At 46.2% G+C, this 21,301-nt stretch overlaps 1 protein-coding gene across 1 annotated transcript in view; it reads left to right on the top strand.

The window, feature by feature from the left end:
- LOC141266089 (cytochrome P450 2C20-like) overlaps positions 1-21,301 on the top strand; it is a 355,023-nt gene that overhangs the window by 232,402 nt on the left and 101,320 nt on the right. Inside the window, exons 6-7 of the mRNA XM_073679997.1 lie at positions 9,363-9,536; positions 10,790-10,931. Coding sequence (XP_073536098.1) covers positions 9,363-9,536; positions 10,790-10,931 — 316 coding nt within the window. The remainder of the gene's footprint in view (positions 1-9,362; positions 9,537-10,789; positions 10,932-21,301) is intronic.

Here is a 21,301-nt window from a genome sequence, read left to right as displayed (position 1 = left end):
CCTTTATAATGAGAACATTTTTTTACTGAGACCCTCCTCTACGTCTCTTCAAAGGGGTATTGGGTTGCGTCCAAATTTTTGGCAACCCTTGCAGTCACTGCATACTCAATAACAGTATAGGAGACCTACTTGTTAGTAATGGCCTATAGCCGGCTGATGGCTATCTAACAATAGCGAGGGCCAACTGCTGGTCTTTTAAGAATAGTAAGGGCCGCCTGATGGCCCTATAAAAATAGGCTTTGTGACTTTCAGAGTCCCTCCAACATAAATGAAACAGGGTGTGTCTGATGATGTGTCACACACCACATTGCCAGATAAGGTTGTAAAATGTTAAAATGACATTTCACGGTGAATACATTTGTCTTAAAAAATAACATAAAAAAATAGTGGGATCTTTTTTAGTATAAAAAACAGAGTCGCCAACGTAACCTCAATGTAATCACATTGTTCAGCTCCTGCACCTCTTCCTCCAACTCTGAAATGACCACATCAGTCACAAGCTGAAAGCACTGCAGCACTGCCTTGGCCAAGTGGCAACAGGCTGTGCTGAAGATAACATTCTTAATGCTTAGGTGACAAACCGCCCAGCGCTTTAGAGTTGTTGAAAGCTGTAGCACAGCAGCCTGATCTGTGGCTCTCACCACTGAACATACAGCCAGGCATGGTCGTGTGTCACAATGGGCGGAACCTGGTGATGGAGAAATGACAGCCAGAGTAGATACGGTTTCCCTCTATGCCAGTCCTTTCACCGAGCTAAAGAATATGGCTGTGGTGAAATACAACTCCCACTGAGAAGCTATTTCAGATTGAAAAACATTGTGCCGACCAGAGGATTTGATTCTGAGGGACCACCTTTTTCCCCTGCTAAAGAGCCCCATAGCAGCTGCAAGGTTTGCACTATGAATTCTCCTGAAGGAGAAGCCAGGGCCCACCGGAGGATTCTCCAATTCTCTGGTGGGCCCGTCCAACCCTGCAGAGAAGCAGCCCAGGCTAAGAAAAGTGTGTGGGAAGGTTCCCGGACACTCTATGGCTGCTTTTTTACTGAGGAGGAAACACATGCAAACACGGGGAGAAAATACAAAGTCCTTGCAGATGTTGTCCTTGCTGGGATTTGAACCCAGGGTCCCAGGGCTGCAAGGCTTCAGTGATAACTACTGATCCAATGTGCTGCCGTTCACCCTCTAATATCTAACAAGCTGGAGAAACTTTCGCCCACTGCCACCCTATCTTCAGCTCCTTTGTGTGAAACTAATGTATTTGGGCAGACACTCAGTCTACCAAATAAAATTCCTGAGAAGGAAATTGGGGATGGCTTCGCTACTGGTATTGGGGGCACAGCTAATACCATGGTGTCGTGCCAAAGTTAAAAGAAAATATTCCAGGTTGGTAGGAGCCAAGAAGATTCCCACAGAAAAGTACTAGCAGTAATGTTCTAGGACCCATGCTTGAGGAAGGAGGGGACGACACCGGGAGAAATAGTGGCGGCTGGTGACTGAGTATGGGTTGTGAAAAGCTTCCGCCTCCACAAGCCGAAAAGGCAATATTTCAAGTGCAAGCAGCTATCCAGCAATGTGCCAGTTTAGTATTTCGGCCTGTGGATGGGTGGGTGGCTGGCTGCATACTTGTGCTTGCATTCCAAGTAACAGAAAGATAAGGAGATGGATGGCCTCATCATGAATAATTTGCTCATTGTCTAGGAGACCGACCAATGCAGCTGTCTATCTTATGAACATTGTGTCGTAGCACCCTGGCAGGGCCCGCAATACTCTACGTCGGGAGGACGTGTCCTTTCCCAGGTTCCCACTGGGTCCCGGCTTCCACAATATTAACTCAGTGGAATCCGTCAGTGAGATGTCTCGTCCCTGGCCACATTCACTTGTCCACGTGTTTGTGGTTAGGCTGTACTTCCCACTAAGTGCACTGAGGAGGGCGCGGGTAATGTTCTGGGACCTGTGCTTGTGGAAGGCGGGGACGACACAGGGAGAAATAGTTGTGGCTGGGGACCGAGTATGGAGACCTGGCCGCTGCCATGAGATTGTGAAAAGCTTCTGCTTCCACAAGCCGAAAAGGCAACATTTCAAGTGCAAGCAGCTGTCCAGAAATGTGTCAGTTTAGTACAGCGGCCTGAGGGTGGGTGGCTGGCTGCATACTTGCGCTTGCTTTCCAAGTAACAGAAAACTAAGGAGATGGATGGCCTCATCATCATCACAACCTGCAAGGTTTGCACTATGAACTCTCCTGATGGAGAAGCAAGGGCCCAACTGAGGATTCTCCAGTTCTCTAGTGGGCTGCTTTTTTACTGTGGACTGGCTCCAGCAATCCATAAGATTGCAATCTATGAGATCCCTTTACTGGCTACCAATTGCCCAGCGTATCCAGTTCAAACTACTAACACAGACGTACAAAGCCATCCATAACCTTTATTCTACACACATCTCTGAACTAATCTCTTGATATATTCGCTTACATAATCTCAGGTCCCCTCAAGACCTTCTTCTTTCCACACTTATTTGTTCCTCACCCAATCTCCTCCAGTACTTCTACCAAATATCCACATCCCCTGGAATTCTGTGCCAATGTGACACAGGTACTTTAGATGCAGTGACACAGAAACACAGAGCAGTCAGTACAGGGTTAATAAACAGGGGGGATTTATTGTAATAGGGTCCATCTCCACGCAGGGAGTAACAGGGGAAATATGGGGACAACAAGGGGAGTAGCAGGTAACAAGCTATAACCGACAATCCACAGTTTGGCTAGATGTAGCAGAGTTGAAACAGTTGTAACTGGCAGTTTTTACCCTTAGCTGACTCTTGTTCCCCACAAGGACGTTGCCGGCTGATGCCGGTGTTGTTTTCTTCTGGTTTCCCCACCTAAACAATGCTCCGTCTTCTGGCGGCAGCGGGCGGTCTCCGGTTTGACCCGCTGAGCCCCTAGTCCATAACACTGCACCTCACTTGCTCAGCTCCACGGATCCTGCGTCTCTTCCACCTCTAGTCGACTTGACTCCAACTGTTAACTGCCTGCTTTCCAGAGCAAAACTCCTTTTCCTCCCTCTTCCTAGACACGAGCACAGCTCCCCGGTCACCTGACCCCTGAGCTCTCACTCACATGTGACTCCTGTGCTCGCAGTCTGTCTTCCCCCTGCAACCAGAGGCAAGGCCCTGGCAGTTCCGGTTCCCTTGTTCTGAAAGTACTTACACCCCGGTATTCCCCCTTACACCTCAACACATCCAATTAGCCACCACATTCAGATCCTTCAGACACAACCAGAAAAACCCATCCCTTCAAAACAGCCTACAGCCTGCTATTGCCTCACTGCCAGCTCAACATCACCGGAGCTAATGCAACTCCACAACCTACTGTCTCCTTCCCCACCATCCTGTAGAATGTAAGGCCGCAAGTGCAGGGTCTATAAGACTTAATATGCAATATGGCACCTCGGCAAAGCCTAGTTATGTTCTCCCTCTGATATCTAACAATAACAAACAGGTAATGCTGGAGAAACTTGCACCTACTGATAATCTTCAGCTCCTTTGTGAGAAACTAATATTTGCTCAGCCAGTCTACCAAATAAAATTCCTGAGGTATGGAAATTGTGGAAGGCTTTGCTTCTGGTACTGGGTGCTAATACCAAACCGTGCCGTGCCATTCACTGGATATTCCCGGCTGGTTGATGGCAAGCTCATTCCTACAGAAAAGTACCAGCAATCTAAGGAGATTGTGGCCTCTATCATCATGAAAGAGTTTGCTCGTTGTCTAGTAGTCTGGCTTTTATACTAAAGATCCTATTCATTTTTATAATTTTAAGTGAGCACGCAGAGATCGTGGTTTGTGCAGCAACGCATCCAGGCCGGGATAGTGGCGGAGAAATTGCTGTACCATCAGATTGAGGATGGAGGCCATGCAAGGCACATGTCTGAGGTTACCCCAGCATAGGGCCGCCATCGGGTTTGCACATTGCCTTCCCTTGCTCCAGATTTAGTGGAGACAGCCATTGCTGAAACTCGGCCAAGAGAGCTTTCCACATCTCTTCATTCAGCTGTATGACTGCGATCTCCAAGGCATAATCATTTTAACACTGACTGATTGCGGTGAGCCCTGACTGTGAAGTACGGAGGTGGGGGGATTCTAGCTGCACTGTTGTGTCTCATTAATGCAGAAGTTGAGGGCTCAGGTGGAGGCCCTAGAGGAGGTGGAGGATGTAGAAGCACTGGAGGAAGTTTTAGATACAGAGGTTTGTCCTGCAAGTCTTGGGGATTCCAACACTTGCTGTCTTGTGACACCTTGGTGTCTAGTGGTTTAGTTCTCCATCCCCTGGTGTGTAGTGGTTTAGTTCTCCAACCCTAACTGTTTAGTATGTTAGTTTTACAACCCATGTTTTCTATTAGTTTAGTTCTCCATGTTCTGGTGTGTATTTGTTTCATTTTCCAACCTTATCTGTTTAGTAGTATAGTTCTACAACCCCTGTTTTATATTAGTTTAGTTCTCCATGTTCTGGTGTGTATTTATGTCTTTCTCCAACCCATCCATGCCCACCCCCCCGGGCTAACGTTTGGTGATGAGGGTTTGGAATCTTCTCGGACCCTACTTCGTCCGAGCCCTGATAAACTGAAAAAAATTTGGGGCATTGCTACACATGCTTTCCCCCTCTTGAGTCTGTGAAGCTTTGGATCAGACCTCTGATGTCAAGGAATAGAATGTGTGAACAGCTCTGCAGACTCGCCCATCTGTGCTTACCCACAGTCAGTTGGCCGGTTGGAGAATTGTGACGTCCCACAGTCAGTTGGCCGGTTGGAGAGATGTGACGTGGGTGAAAACAAGGGTAATTGAGGTGCTACCTCTGAGGATTGTACTGTGTGTGATGTTAAGGTGGAGGAAGAGGAGCAGAGGCCACTTGATGCAGCGCTTGTCATCTACTGAAGCACATGTTCTTCCTGCCCCTCATCTACAAGGCGTACCGCTGTACAACTGCCAAAGAAAGGGAATTGAGTCCAGTTACAGCAGTTTTCAAAATGCTGCACAATTGCTCATTGAAGCAAAATAAACCTACTTCTCATCACTCATATCATACGTGTCTCACAAACCTAAACAGCTATTCAGTTTTTTCAAGTCCCTCCTCTGTCCACCAGCTCCCTCTCCCTCTCCTCTCATCTCAGCTGAAGACTTAGCTTCATTCTTCAAGCAGAATATTGACAACATAGGGCAAAGCTTTTGTTTAAAGTCCCCACACCCCCTCCTCATAACGACTCAACTCTCCTCCTCCAAAACCAGCTTCTCCGCCATCACGGAAGATCATCTTTACTCTTCAAATCACATCTCACCACCTGTGAACTTGCCAAATACAATCCCACCTCATTCCAAACCATACCACAGTCTTCATTCCAAGCCTAACCCTCCTTTTCAACCTGTCACTAACAACTGGCGCCTTCCCCTCATGATCCAAACATACCTCGATCACACCCATTATCCAAAAGCCCTCCCTTGACCCATCCTATGTTTAGCTATCACCCCTTCTCACTTCTCCCCTATGGGTCCAAACTACTGGATCTTCACGTCTATTTTGAACTGTCCTCTCACCTCTTCTCCTGCTCCCTCTTTGACCGCTTACAATCTGGCTTCCGACCTCACCATTCCACTGCAACTGCCCTGATTAAAGTCATCAACGACCTACTAACTGCCTAATCCAAGCAAGCATACTCTGTCCCCCTCCTCCTAGACCTGTCATCTGCCTTTGACATAGTACACCATACCCTGTTAATACAGACTCTCATCTCTCGGCATCACAGACTTGGTCCTGTCTTGGATCTTTTCATGCCTAAACGACAGGACATTCATTGTTTCCCACTCACACACCACCTCCTCATCTCACCCCCTATGTTGTGTCGGTATCCTTCAAGGTTCAGTTCTAGGACCCAGGCTCTTCTCTATCTACACCTTCGGCCTGGGACAGCTCATAATCTCAAGGCTTTCAGTATCACCTCTATGCTGATGACACACAGGTCTACCTCTCTGGAGCTGATGTCACCTCCTTACTAACCAAAATCCCACAATGTGTGTCCTATATTTCATCTTTCTTTCCTGCTAGATTTGTAAAAATTAACATGGATAAAACAGAATGCATCATCTTTTCACCATCTCATTAACCCCCCCCAATTGATCTATCCATCAAAGTGAATGGCTGCCCAATCTCCCCATTCCAGCAAGCTTGACTCTGATCTGTCCTTCAAACGTCATATCCAAGCCATTTCCAATTTCTGCTGACTCCAACTCCAAAGTATCTCGTGGTTCCGCACATTCCCCAACCATGAATGTAGAAAAACACCAGTGCACGCCCTCACCATCTCCCGCCTTGACTACTACAAGCTCCTGCTCTGTGGCCTCCCTTCTACCACTCTCGCACCCCTCCAATCTATCCTAAACTGTGCTGGCTGATTAATCCACCTGTTTCCCCGCTATTCCCATGCTTCTCCCCTCTGTCAATCCCTGCACTGGCTCCCTGTTGCCCAGAGACTCCAGTTGAAAAGCCTAACTTTGGCATACCAAGCCATCGAAAACCTGTCTCCTTCATACAGTACAGACCAAAAGTTTGGACACACCTTCTCATTTAAAGTTTTTTCTGTATTTTCATGACTATGAAAATTGTACATTCACACTGAAGGCATCAAAACTATGAATTAACACATGTGGAATTATATCCTTAACAAAAAAGTGTGAAACAACTGAAAATATGTATTATATTCTAGGTTCTTCAAAAGTAGCACCTTTTGCCTTGATGACTGCTTTGCACACTCTTGGCATTCTCTTGATGAGCTTCAAGAGGTAGTCACCGGAAATGGTTTTCACTTCACAGGTGTGCCCTGTCAGGTTTAATAAGTGGGATTTCTTGCCTTATAAATGGGGTTGAGACCATTAGTTGTGTTGTGCAGAAGTCTGTGGATACACAGCTGATAGTCCTACTGAATAGACTTTTAGAATTTGTATCATGGCAAGAAAAAAGCAGCTAAGTAAAGAAAAATGAGTGGCCATCATTACTTTAAGAAATTAAGGTCAGTCAGTGCGAAAAATTTGGAAAACTTTGAAAGTGTCCCCAAGTGCAGTTGCAAAAACCATCAAGCGCTACAAAGAAACTGGCTCACATGAGGACCGCTGCAGGAAAGGAAGACCAAGAGTCACCTCTGCTTCTGAGGATAAGTATATCCGAGTAACCAGCCTCAGAAATCGCAGGTTAACAGCAGCTCAGATTAGAGACCAGGTCAATGCCACACAGAGTTCTAGCAGCAGACACATCTCTACAACAACTGTTAAGAGGAGACTTTGTGCAGCAGGCCTTCATGGTAAAATAGCTGCTAGGAAACCACTGCTAAGGACAGGCAACAAGCAGAAGAGACTTGTTTGGGCTAAAGAACAGAAGGAATAGACATTAGACTTGTGGAAATCTGTGCTTTGGTCTAATGAGTCCAAATTTGAGATCTTTGGTTCCAACCACCATGTCTTTGTGCGACGCAGAAAAGGTGAACGGATGGACTCTACATGCCTGGTTCCCACTGTGAAGCATGGAGGAGGAGGTGTGATGGTGTGGGGGGCTTTGCTGGTGACACTGTTGGGGATTTATTCAAAATTGAAAGCATACTGAACCAGCATAGCTACCACAGCATCTTGCAGCGGCATGCTATTCCATCCGGTTTGCGCTTAGTTGGGCCATCATTTATTTTTCAACAGGACAATGACCCCAAACACCTCCAGGCTGTGTAAGGGCTATTTGACCAAGAAGGAGAGTGATGGGGTGCTACGTCAGATGACCTGGCCTCCACAGTCACCAGACCTGAACCGAATCGAGATGGTTTGGGGTGAGCTGGACCGCAGAGTGAAGGCAAAAGGGCCAACAAGTGCTAAGCATCTCTGGGAACTCCTTCAAGATTGTTGGAAGACCATTTCCGGTGATTACCTCTTAAAGCTCATCAAGAGAATGCCAAGAGTGTGCAAAGCAGTCATCAAAGCAAAAGGTGGCTACTTTGAAGAACCTAGAATATAAGACATATTTTCAGTTGTTTCACACTTTTTTGTTAAGTATATAATTCCACATGTGTTAATACATAGTTTTGATGCCTTCAGTGTGAATGTACAATTTTCATAGTCATGAAAATACAGAAAAATCTTTAAATGAGAAGGTGTGTCCAAACTTTTGGTCTGTACTGTACATGTGTGACCTAGTCTCCCTGTACTAGTTACCTGCACGCAACCTCCGATCCTTCCAAGATCTCCTTCTCTACTTCCATCTTATCTCTTCTTGTCACGATCGCATACAAGATTGGTCCCGTGCATCTCCCCTACTGTGTAACGCTGTACCCCAACACACCAGACTGTCGCCTACCATGGAAACATTGAAAAGGAAGCTGAAGACCCACTTCTTGTGTCAAACGTACAATCTGCGGTAAGCCTCGATCCAGCATATCGCTGCACGACTAGCTGTATCCTGACCTACCATATCCTCACCCACCCCTTGTAGATTGTTTGCTTGTGAGTAGGATCCTCTCTCCTCTTGTATCAGTTGTTGAGTCACCGACGGTGACCCTTTTTGACATATAAAGCGCCACGGAATAAATTTTGCTGTAATAATAATAATTATAGTACTTGAACTCTTTGTCAATTGATGGCACTTTCCAGGTGTCTTCCCCTAAATTGATGTGTTTTGGCAGCTTTTGGGCCCCTTCGAAGGTGTTTCTTATGCATTATTTTTGCCCCCCCATTGAATCCTATGAAGTTTGGTAACGTCCAGCGAATATTCGACGAATAAATCGTCGAATATTACAGATTCGCCAATTGGAACCCGATCCCGAATATCAAAACATTCGCTCATCTCTACTTAGAACCACCAGACATGTCAGCATAAATCCATTACTTAAGCCTCCCACACGCATAAGACTAATGTTGGCTTAACCTTATTATATCGTCAGGTCCGGCCAACAGTCTAATATTTAAGGGAGTCTCGGATAATTTATTGTCGGAGAAAATATCGATCTGGTATGCCCAATTTTAGAGTGCCAATCATATTGTCTCTAGGAGTTAAACTACCACTAGTCAGGCAATGGCTTTCTTATGAGAATACCACCGAGCAGGCACGCCTATATTTGAGAGTTCTGGCTAAAATAGCTGCTGGCCGAGTGGTCAGTCCAACCATCATTTGGCCGACAGCCATCTAATGTACTTTACTCTGGTTAGTTATTTGGGCCACCTTTATAGATTGTCCCGATTAGTCAAAATGGCGCCTGGGCTCTTCATTTACAGAGGCTTGGAGGCAACAAATCTACCTCGTCTCCATTCTTCCTCCTTGTATTCCTCATCTATTTTATCCTCTACAGGTCTGCAATATTGTCCCGATCCTTCTGAAGTTTCCGATCATCAAGGAGAGAGTCTTTAAAGAAAGCGAATTTCTCAAAAAGTTTGTGACAAAGTACATAGAGCACCACAGAAAGACTCTGAATCCGGAGTCACCGCGGGACTTCATAGACTATTTCCTGCTGAAGATAAAGGAGGTAACGGGAATCAGATGAGGCTGCTGAAAAGCCTTTATAACTATATCACTGTGAAGTGGGGGAATATTACAAGCCAAAAATTACAGGTGCAATGGAGAAGAAACAGAAGAAAGAGAGGAAAGTCCACAATCCCTTATATGAGCAATCAGTTCCCGTTCATCCTCCTCTGCCTCACATCGCAGAAGACAATAATCACAGTCTGAAGAGCGGTTACCACTCACCAACATGTAAAAAAGGTCTCCAAAGCAGACCGGCTCTGCTGCAATGGCTGTCCTCTGGCTGGTACTTGTAGTCCTTTAGTGCAGGTAAAAAAAAACGTCTTGTAATATCATGACTGAAATTGAAATTTTTGATAACCTGCATTGGTGGACTACAAGTACCAGTGAACAACCATTGCAACAGAGCTGTTCCACTTTAAAGACCTTCTTATCCTTACATGAATATAAAGACTGAGAGTGGAAGCCGCCATTCACACTGTGACTGCCTGTGTGATGTGAAGCACTGGAGGATGAAAAAGCCTAATCATAGACGTCAACGACTCGACCTACTAAACCATTATACCTCAAAATGATGCTTAGAGGGGTTAGAACACTTCTGTCCTCAGGTGCCATTTAAAAAAAATAAAATGAGCATTACTCACCCTCCCCAGGTCCAGTATTAAGTCACAACTGGTTGATGCGCCGGTGTCTTTTATTGTCTGCGCATAGACGTCACATTGAGAGCGCTCGCAGCCAATCAGTGACATCAGCAGCTCATGGTGTCTGTGCGGGCAGAGCCGCTGATCTCCTGTCCACATGGTCCAATATTCCACCATAAAGATTGCAATCCCTGATGTAATCTATGCCACCAATTCATACTGTGCTAAATGGTAAAGGAGGCCCAATGTGCTTCTGGGATTTAATACTGTGGTCATTCAATGTACTTCAGTGCTGCATTCACAATTGTTCAGGCTTTAAAGTATACATCTTTTGCTTTCTCTGCTTGACATTTCTATAATGATTTTCATTCTGAGAAGAGTGATCCTTACACCTGACACTGTACAATCAAACTAACTGCTTGTAGGATATTCCAGAGCTGCACTCACTATTCTGCTCACTGTCTAACACGCTTGCAGATGAGCTTGTTTACCCAGATTGTGGTTAGTCGTCTAAATCCATTTGACCCTGGTAATATGGGGGAGCAAATCCACTTTACCACTAAAAGCATAATAAAGAGAAGTCCTGTATAATAATCGCACTTCTGCTCACCCTCAGGTTGAACATGAGATTGACCCCGATATCTGTGATACCAGTCTGCAAATGATGGTTGTAGGACTTTTAGCAGCAGGAACAGATACCACAGCTTCCACACTGAAGTTCTGCCTGGTGCTGATGGCCCATTATCCAGATGTCCAAGGTATGAATCAGTTATATTCCAGAGATGTGCTCACTATTCTTCTGATGGAGTCACTTTGTACATATATTACATTACTGATCCTGTACTGATCCTGAGTTACATCCTGTATTATACTCCAGAGCTGCACTCACTATTACATTACTGATCCTGAAAAAATAACATGCAGTGGTCCCGACCACCCAGGTCCCCTAATGCTCCATAGGCCCATTCCGCATAAGAGCGACCGGCCAGCCGGGGCCAGCCAATGGAGGCGCCCACCCTGTTGTACATCTCTGTTTTAAAGGGACAAAGAAGCAGGAAGTGGTCCATGCTTTCTAGCATGGTACCACCATGCTCCCGAGGACATTTCCTGTCCTCAGAGCTCCTACATTTCAGATTGTCCCTCACACAGTTTCCCATGGAAACAGCGCCAAGCCAAGTCCCAAAACATTGAGGGGATCCTAATAGAATTTAAATGATGCAGACCCACTCCAATATTCTGACTTGGGCAATCCCTGAGCGCCAGCGGCCTTTGAAAATGGGTCAACATATCTCTTTTGTCAAGGAGCTTCCTTGGCAGAGTCCGGACCTCCCACATTCCCAGACCCCACCAGCGAATCACCTTCAGAACCACGGTAGCGTAAGCCAGGAGATGTCCATGCGGTGTGCGGAGATCCTTCACTTGCTTTCCTGTCTCCCATTCCTTGAAGAAAGGCTGAAACCATCCCCTACAGGAGAATACCCACGGAGGAGCCCTCTCTTTCCAGAGGTTTGCAATATTGATCCTAATGAAGGTATTCACAAGGAATACCACAGGGTTGACCATACCCAACCCTTCTAGTCTCCTCATACGGTAAGTAACCTCCCTCTTGACCAGGTTCAGTCTATTCCCCCATAACAGTTGGAAGAACAAACTGTAGTCCCGAGTCCAGAGAAGCTCCGGCAAGATGCAAACACTGCCCAGATAGATCAGCAAAGGGAGCAGGTAAGTTTTGATCAGGTTTATCCTTTCCCTTAGGGTCAAAGACCAACCCTTCCATTGGTTCACCTTCTGAGTCGCGATATCTAGCCTGCTGTCCTGATTTTGTTTGGGGTAATCTCCCTAGCTAAATTAAATGCCAAGAACATTTTCAAAGACTTTGGGTCCTGAGAGGGTGTCTGGGAGATCAAAACCAGGATCTCCTCCTCCCAGCCAGTGACTTTCACACTTATCCCAGTTGATCTTAGACCCGGATGCCCCCGAGTAGTAATTTACCTCTGACATCAGCCACTCTACCTCCCCATCAGAGGAAACAAAACTCCACCACCCTCAGAGTGGCTTCCATTGCTGCCCGGTCCATCCGCTTCCAGCCAAGGCTCCACCATCCTAAGAAGTGGGTCAATTACAAATACATGCAGCGGGCTCAAGAGACAACCCTGGCAAACGCCAGACCCAACCTCAAAAGAACTGCCAATCCACTCGTTCACAAGCGGGAAACTCTCCACCCCAGCATATAAGGTCTTAAGCAAATCAACAACCCCCCCGGCAGGCCATATCTCAGAAGGGCAGACCAGAGGTACTCATGATTGACCTGATCAAACGCTTTAGCCTGTTCCAAAGACAGCATGTACCCCTTCCAGTGGCCAGCCCTACCCTGCTCCACCACCTCTCAGACACAGAGTACAGCACTAATCGTACTGCGGCCTGGAACAGAGCAATGCTGGGCCTCCGAAAGGAGCCAGGGCGCAAATTTCACCAGCCGATTAAACCGCACCTTTACCAAAACCTTCCTGTCTGCATTGAGAAGCGCTATGGGATGCCAGTTCTCAGTGCAAGATGGGTTCTTACCCTTTGACAACATGATCAGGGCAGACCTCCTCACTGACTTCAGAAGAGTGTGCGAGAAAAGACACTCATTGAATACCTCAGTCAAGAGGGGAACCAAGGCGTCCTTACAGGTCTTATAGAATTCAGATGTGAAGCCATTTGGACCAGGAGATTTCTCTAGGGCAAGCCCTTCAATCGCCAACTTAACTTCCTCTTCCCTGATCAACTCTGTCAAAATGCCAAGAGAGGGTTCTACCCCTGGTTCGGGGATGGCTTCAGCCAGTAAAGCCGACATCTCATCCCAATCCAGATCTCTCTTCCCCAACAGGTGCGAGTAAAAGGATTTGACGTCCTCCAGGATCCCTGATCTGGATCTTTTCAGCGACCGCTCAGTGTCAACCAGTCCTGTAACAACGATATTATTCATGGACATCTTGCAGTCTCTGTAAGGGTCAGGCGAGCGGTACTTCCCATAATCCCTCTCAAAAACCAAAGATTTCACTCGGTAGATCTCCTCGCGGCTACCTCCAGTTGAGATAAGATGCTCGAGTTTCCTCCTCAGGCCCTCATACAGGTGGTACCTGTCCAGACTCCTGAGGCTCGAGAGCCGGCGGAAGAATCATACCACCCTTTTCTTGAACATCTCCCACCACTCTGACTTACTACTACAAAGATCCAGTAAGGGTACCTGGCTCTGAAGAAAATCCTCAAAGGACTGTCTTATCTCTGCTTCTTCCAAGAGAGAGGAATTGAGCCCCAAAAAAGCCTTTTCCCATCCGGGGGGTCTCTGTAACATTCAGGGAAAACAAAATCATACAGTGATCGGAGAAATCCACCTCGACAACAGACACTGCTGAAGAGACGGCTTCCTCCTTGAAATATAACCTGCCTATTCTGGACCTACAGTTACCCCTATGATAGGTGAACCCCTCGTGGCCTGGACATCCACCAGGCGAACCTCACTAGCTATATTTTTAAGGGGGACGCTATCATAAGTCATCTTGTCTCTGGAACCTCCGGGGTCACGAGATAGTGTTGAAGTCCCCTCCAAAGACAACCTGCCGACTTAAAAAGGTAGGGCTTGATTCTCATAAAGAGATACTTCCGGTCCCACTTAGATTGGGGACCATAGATGTTAATGAGCCGAAGCTCTTATCCCTTCATGAGGACATATAATATCAGGCACCTCCCCATTTCTAACTTAATAAACCACCGGCATTCTACTGGTGAGGTAAAAGGACCGCCACTCAGCTATATGGCTCGGTCATAAGAGACCAATAGGAGGGCCCGAGTCTCCACTCCCTTTTAGCTTTAAACACCTCTGCCATGTTTGACAGCCTGGTCTCTTGCAAATAGAAAATTTCAGCTTCAACCCGGCTGAAAAAAATCAAAGGCCGCAAATCTAGCCATATTTGACTTAATGCTGGAGACATTAATGGACGCCAGAATCAATGGAGTGGGTACCGTCATCATTGGTGATTGAGTTAGATGGCTTTTCTCTTCCCACTCCCCCTTATCCCCTGCCTCAGAGGAGGAATCCTTCCCCCTTTTTAATGACACAGAGGTGTCCATTCCCACATTTTTTTCTTCTTTTTTCATCCTCATCTCCAGACTCTGGGCCAGTCCCTCCCCCTAAGGATCTTGCATCACCAGAAGGTGGAGATTCAGCATTAGAGATGAGCGTTGTTCTACTCGAACTGTTCGCCAATCTCAAATTCGAGCTGTTTTGGGCGGTGTTCGAGCCGTTCGGCGAACACGAACAATTTGAGAAAAATTCGGCTGTTCGAGGTTATGTTCGATAACTGTTCGTGCACCAAAATCATAACTGGATTTTTTCTCAGTAATGATGAAAATTAATGTTAATACGCAGTTTGAGTGTACAGCGGGGTGGGGGGAGGGGCAGGGGATGGATCTCTGCAGGAACAATGAAGAACTCCATTTTTTTTTCTCTTTCCCGCATTTACAGTGGGGAGGTGCAGTCTGTCAGCCTATCAGCAGCGCACACACGGAGCGAAGTGCTTTTTTTCACACAAGCAAGGGCATGTGTCATTGGCAGTGTATGTCACATGTCCTTGCCCTATAAGACCAAGCCATTTTCCCCGTCGCCACCACTTTCTCACTGCTGCAGCTGCGTGTTAGACGGCACCGCTGTTGCTGTGTGCGCTATACCTTGCTAATTTCAAGCCAAATTTCGCACAAATCTACAGATAGCTTGGGAGTAGGGAATAGTTGTGATTGCAGTCCTTTTAAGGACTAGGTTACAGCATTTCCTACGACTTTTATCAGGCAGGTCTGTGCTCTTAAATAGATAGATTGTGGGAGTAAAGACTAATTGTAATTGCAGTCCTTTTCAGGACTAGGTTACATCAGTTCCTATCAGTTTTTGCCAGGCAGGTCTGTGCCAGTGCTGTGCAAGTTTTTTTCACAGCATTTGGCTGAATCTAGCAAAGCTAATCCTTTTTGGCCTATTGCAGAGTGTGTTAGTCAGTGGAGTAGCCTATCTGTGTTGCAAGATAAACCACCTGTGTATAGAATACCAATTTTTTTACTGCACCTAGTGAAGTAAAATCTTTTGGGCATAGCATCATTCTATTAGTCCATCTATACTGACCTCCATCAGGTTGCAAATTGAATATAATTTTTTTCTGCATCTAGCTCTGAAAAAATATTGGGCTTCTAGCTGTGTGTGGGACTTGTTCTATTAGTCCATCTATACTGACCTCCATCAGGTTGCAAACTGCATATATTTTTTTCTTCATCTACCTCTGAAAAAATATTGGGCTTCTAGCTGTGTGTGGGACTTGTTCTATTAATCCATCTATACAGACCTCCATCAGGTTGCAAACTGAATATATTTTTTTCTGCATCTACCTCTGAAAAAATATTGGGTTTCTAGCTGTGTGTGGGACTTGTTGTATTAGTCCATCTATACAGACCTCCATCAGGTTGCAAACTGAATATATTTTTTTCTGCATCTACCTCTGAAAAAATATTGGGCTTCTAGCTGTGTGTGGGACTTGTTGTATTAGTCCATCTATACAGACCTCCATCAGGTTGCAAACTGAATATATTTTTTTCTGCATCTGCCTCTGAAAAAATATTGGGCTTCTAGCTGTGTGTGGGACGTGTTGTATTAGTCCATCTATACTGACCTCCATCAGGTTGCAAACTGAATATATTTTTTTCTGCATCTACCTCTGAAAAAATATTGGGCTTCTAGCTGTGTGTGGGACTTGTTCTATTAATCCATCTATACAGACCTCCATCAGGTTGCAAACTGAATATATTTTTTTCTGCATCTACCTCTGAAAAAATATTGGGCTTCTAGCTGTGTGTGGGACTTGTTGTATTAGTCCATCTATACTGACCTCCATCAGGTTGCAAACTGAATATATTTTTTTCTGCATCTACCTCTGAAAAAATATTGGGCTTCTAGCTGTGTGTGGGACTTGTTCTATTAATCCATCTATACTGACCTCCATCAGGTTGCAAACTGAATATATTTTTTTCTGCATCTACCTCTGAAAAAATATTGGGCTTCTAGCTGTGTGTGGGACTTGTTCTATTAATCCATCTATACAGACCTCCATCAGGTTGCAAACTGAATATATTTTTTTCTGCATCTACCTCTGAAAAAATATTGGGCTTCTAGCTGTGTGTGGGACTTGTTGTATTAGTCCATCTATACTGACCTCCATCAGGTTGAAAACTGAATATATTTTTTTCTGCATCTACCTCTGAATAAATATTTGGCCTTCCAGCAGTGTGTGGGACTTTCTCTATTAGTCCATCTATACTGACCTCCATCAGGTTGCAAATTAAAAATAATTTTTATCTGCATCTAGCTCTGAAAAAATATTTGGCCTTCTAGCAGTGTGTGGGACTTTCTCTATTAGTCCATCTATACTGACCTCCATCAGGTTGCAAATTAAAAATAATTTTTATCTGCATCTAGCTCTGAAAAAATATTTGGCCTTCCAGCAGTGTGTGGGACTTTCTCTATTAGTCCATCTATACTGACCTCCATCAGGTTGCAAATTGAATATAATTTTTTTCTGCATCTAACCCAGCCAATAGTTTTGGCCTAATACCACAGTTTGGTCACTCAGCTCTGCTCGGTTCCCATCCATTGTTTTTTTGTGCAAACAACTCCAGAGTTGTTAATTAGTTAACCACCAAAATGAGTGGAAAAAGGCCTGCTGCTGGTGGAAAGGGGAATAGGCATGTTGGGAAGGGGAAAAAAGGTTGTGTCCGTGGGGTAGGTGTTAAAGCAACAGTAACATCTGCAGAAGAAAGACCATCTTCCAGCCAAACTAAAATGTCTACTTCTTTTAGCGGACAATGGGATAAGATCCCTTTCTTACGGCCACGCCAATCGCTACAAATTCCAGATGAGGCACAAAAACAGCAGGTGCTTCAACGGATATCAAGTGCTCCTTTAAGTGGGCTCTCCTCCACATCAACTTCAACATCACAAATACTCCAGTCCTCAAAGGTGTCACCCCAATCGCACTTGCTTCCTCACAGCTCCCAAATCTCCAGCTGCCCGTCTGAGTATGAGGTAGAACAGATGGTTGAGTCTGCAGAGCTGTTTACTCATACTATAGCCTGGGAATCAGAGGTCGACTCCAGCGCTTCTGTGAATCCAGACGAGGAAATGATCTGCACTGATGCCCAGAATCTTTATGAGTCGGATCCAGGACCAGACGCAGAAGGTTCTGACCATAATGTAGACCCTCATTCCCAAACTGTAACTCCTGTTGGTGGAGACAATGAGGAAGACGATGATAAGACTCAAATACCTGATTGGAGCGACAACTTTAGTTTTTTGTCAGGGCAGGAACAGGTTGGCTCTGAGGACGACGGGTGTGATAACGCACAGGGTGATGATGATGAGGTTGGAGATCCCACTTACTGTCAACCCACAGTCAGCCAAGAGATGAGGTCAGCAGAGGAGGTGGAGGAAGATGCTAGTGACGAAGAGGTCAGGTTGCGCCTTCCTGGACAGAGACGTAGTACTGGAAGCACGTCAACAACTGCATCCTCAAACACAACTCTGCCTCTCACCACAAGTCGTGGTGGCTCTTCAGGTCGCATGGGTGCTAAGCCTTGCATAGCCTGGGCATTTTTTCAGATCGATAAAGATGACCCAACTCGTGTTATCTGTAACATTTGTCATCAAAAGCTAAGTAGAGGCCAAAAAATACATAGTTTGAGTACTTCATGCATGAACCGGCACATGGACATGAAGCATAAGTTGCAGTGGGAAGCTCAGTGTGCTACAATGCGGCCTAGCCGGCCGGGCCAACCACCGTCTGCCATATCTTGTGCATCCGCGGCCTCTTCATCCTCTGTGACTGGGGGGACAGCAGTCACACCTGTTTTGGGGCGCAGACCTGCCACCTCTTTACCCGCAACAGCCAGCGTGATTGGCAGGTCATCATTTTCTTTGGAGGTGGTAACACCAGCTGGTGTTGAGCGCTGTCCGACATCGATAGCACCACCTTTGGATCAAGGCAACCTAACATGTCCACCTGCATCTTCCTCACAGACCGGCAGTTTGCCGGGGATACCCTTATCAACCCCGTCTAAGCACAATAGCCAGCCCTCGGTCCCTCAGATGTGGACAAGTAAAAGACCATTTCCTCCTAGCCATGAGAAAGCTAAGAGGTTGAATTTCACCATCTGCAAGTTCTTGGCTACAGAAATGCTGCCTTTCCGCCTGGTGGACACAGAGGATTTTCGAGACCTTATGTCCGTCGCAGTGCCCCAGTACCAGATGCCCAGTCGGCACTACTTCTCAAAGAAAGGTGTGCCTGCGCTCCACCAGCATGTCGCACACAACATCACCACTTCTTTGAGAAACTCTGTGTGTGACAGGGTGCATTTCACCACAGACACTTGGACGAGTAGGCATGGACAGGGGCGTTACATGTCGCTGACTGGGCACTGGGTAACTATGGTGACAGCAGGACAAGGGGCTGCTGTCCAAGTCTTGCCGTCCCCACGAGTTGTGCGTCAATCCTCTTTATGTCAAAGTTCCTCCACTGCTTCTGCCTCCTCAACCTCCTCTCGGTCTTCCACCTGCACCCAAAGCCAGTCTGGTCATGCCACAAGCTTTCTAAATGCGCAGAAGGGATCCTGCACACCTTCTTACTATGCTGGCAGCAGGGCTCAACGTCATCAGACGGTTTTTACATTGAAATGTCTGGGAAATGTGAGTCACACAGCTGAGGAGTTGTGGTCAGCTCTGGAGAACCAATTTCATGAATGGTTGTCTCCACTGGACCTGAAACCAGGGAAGGCCGTGTGCGACAATGCTGCAAACCTGGGTGCGGCCCTTCGCCGGGGCAATGTCACACACGTGCCTTGTATGGCTCACGTGTTGAACCTGGTTGTCCAGCAATTTTTAGCCCACTATCCCAGACTAGATGGCCTTCTGCAGAGGGCACGGTCGCTGTGTGCTCACTTTCGCCGTTCGCATCCCGCAGCTCAGCGACTTACATCTCTACAGAAGTTGTTGGGCCTGCCACTTCACCGGCTAAAATGCGATGTGCCTACCCGGTGGAATTCAACTCTGCACATGTTGCAGCGACTGTGGCAGCACCGGCAAGCCCTGGTGCAATACGTTCTGACGTATAGCCTGGGCCAACGAGATCCAGAGGTGGGGCAAATCACGCTGGAGGAGTGGTCTCAGATCAGGGACCTATGCACCCTTCTGCACAGTTTTGAAATGGCGACGAAGATGTTTAGTGCTGACGATGCCATTATCAGCATGACTATTCCGGTGATTAACATGCTGGAGCACATGTTAAACAGAATTCGGAGTCAGGTGGTGGCACAAGAGGAGGTGGAGGAAGTAGAGGAGGAGGAGTTGTATGCGGAAGGGCTAACATCTGCAAGGTCCAGACGGTCGGCAGCACCAAGGCGGTAGGCATGTGAGGGTGGGGGAGATGGTTTTACCAGGGCGCATGGTAGCAGCCAAACTAGTGAGGAAGGTGCAGGAGCCCAGGAAGAAGTGGAGGACGAACTGATGGAAGACTCATCAGATGAGGGAGACCTTGATCACATTTCTGTTGTGCGAGGTTGGGGGGAGAGGACAGAGGAAGGAAGCATGATTGTTACCTCGCCACCAAACAACAGGGACTTGGTGCTCCTGGATGCGCAACACACATGAGTGCCTTCTTGCTGCACTACCTGCAACATGACCCTCGAATTGTGAGAATTAGAAATAATCCTGACTACTGGGTTGCCACACTGTTAGATCCCCGGTACAAAAGTAAATTTGCAGAAATTATTCGTGCCATAGAAAGGGATGCACGCATGCAGGAGTATCAGCAGAGACTGTTGCAGAATCTTACATGTGCTTTTCCACAAAATACCAGTGGTGCACGTAGTGAATCTCACAGTTCCAACTTGCCAACCGTGGGACCGTCAAGTGTTCAGCACTCAAACCGTAACAGAACCACAGTATCTGCTGGTAACATCAATTTTGCGGAATCATTTCACCACTTTTTTAGCCCATCCTTTGCAAGGCCACAGGAGACAAGAAGTCTGACACATAGTCAACGCCTAGAGACGATGGTACAGCAGTATCTCCAAGTAAACATTGAAGCCACGACTGTGTCACTGGACCCTTGCTCTTTTTGGGCTTCCAATCTGGATAAATGGCCGGAGCTAGCCACTGACGCCTTGGAGATCTTGTCATGCCCCGCAGCCAGCGTTCTGTCTGAACGTGTGTTCAGCGCTGCTGGTGGTGTGCTGACAGATAAGCGCACGCGGCTCTCCACTGATAATGTAGACAGACTCACGTTCATAAAGATGAACAAATCATGGATCCGAAACGACTTTTCTACCCGTGTCATCCTGGGGAGAGTAAAAGCTTGATGATTGGTTAAAATCACCCTACCAACCGTTTTAAGCTTTCAAATTACTAATCATGTTTATCTGTATCTTGGCTGGAAAATAATTTGGGCTTTGTAGCAGTGTGCAGCACTGATTCTATTAGGCCATCTATAATAAGCTCCACCAGATTTAAAATTACTAATCATGTTTATCTGTATCTTGACTGGAAAATAATTTGGGCTTTGTAGCAGTGTGCAGCACTGATCCTATTAGGCCATCTATACTAAAGCTTCACCAGATTTAAAATTAATAATAATTTTTAGCTGCATCTAGCCCGGAAAATAATTTTGGGGCTCCGAGATGCGCAAGACACATAAGTGCCTTCTTGCTGCACTACCTGCAGCATGACCCTCATATTGTCAGAATTCGAAGTAATCATGACTACTGGGTTGCCACACTCTTAGATCCCCCAAACTTTTCGATCAACCTTTTCATTTTAATAAAGACCAAAAAAATGGTCATTTTTGAAATTATAAGCATTAGCAGGTTGTTAGAAACTGAAATCAAACAGTTTTCAACTCAAAACTTTATTCTAGGTGATGTTACATTTTCACATAGGACCCCTTGTTCGAAAGGAGCTTCTGAACTCTCTCGTCCATTGAATTTGTCAGGTTTTGGATGGTTTCTGCTTCAATTGTTTTGCATGAGGACAGAATACCCTCCCAGAGCTGTTGCTTAG

This window comes from Phyllobates terribilis, unplaced genomic scaffold (genome assembly GCF_046119375.1).
Source record: "Phyllobates terribilis strain yellow unplaced genomic scaffold, ASM4611937v1 Scaffold_4__5_contigs__length_816908805, whole genome shotgun sequence".
Classification (NCBI taxonomy): domain Eukaryota; kingdom Metazoa; phylum Chordata; class Amphibia; order Anura; family Dendrobatidae; genus Phyllobates; species Phyllobates terribilis.
This window is presented reverse-complemented; position numbering and strand designations above follow the sequence as displayed.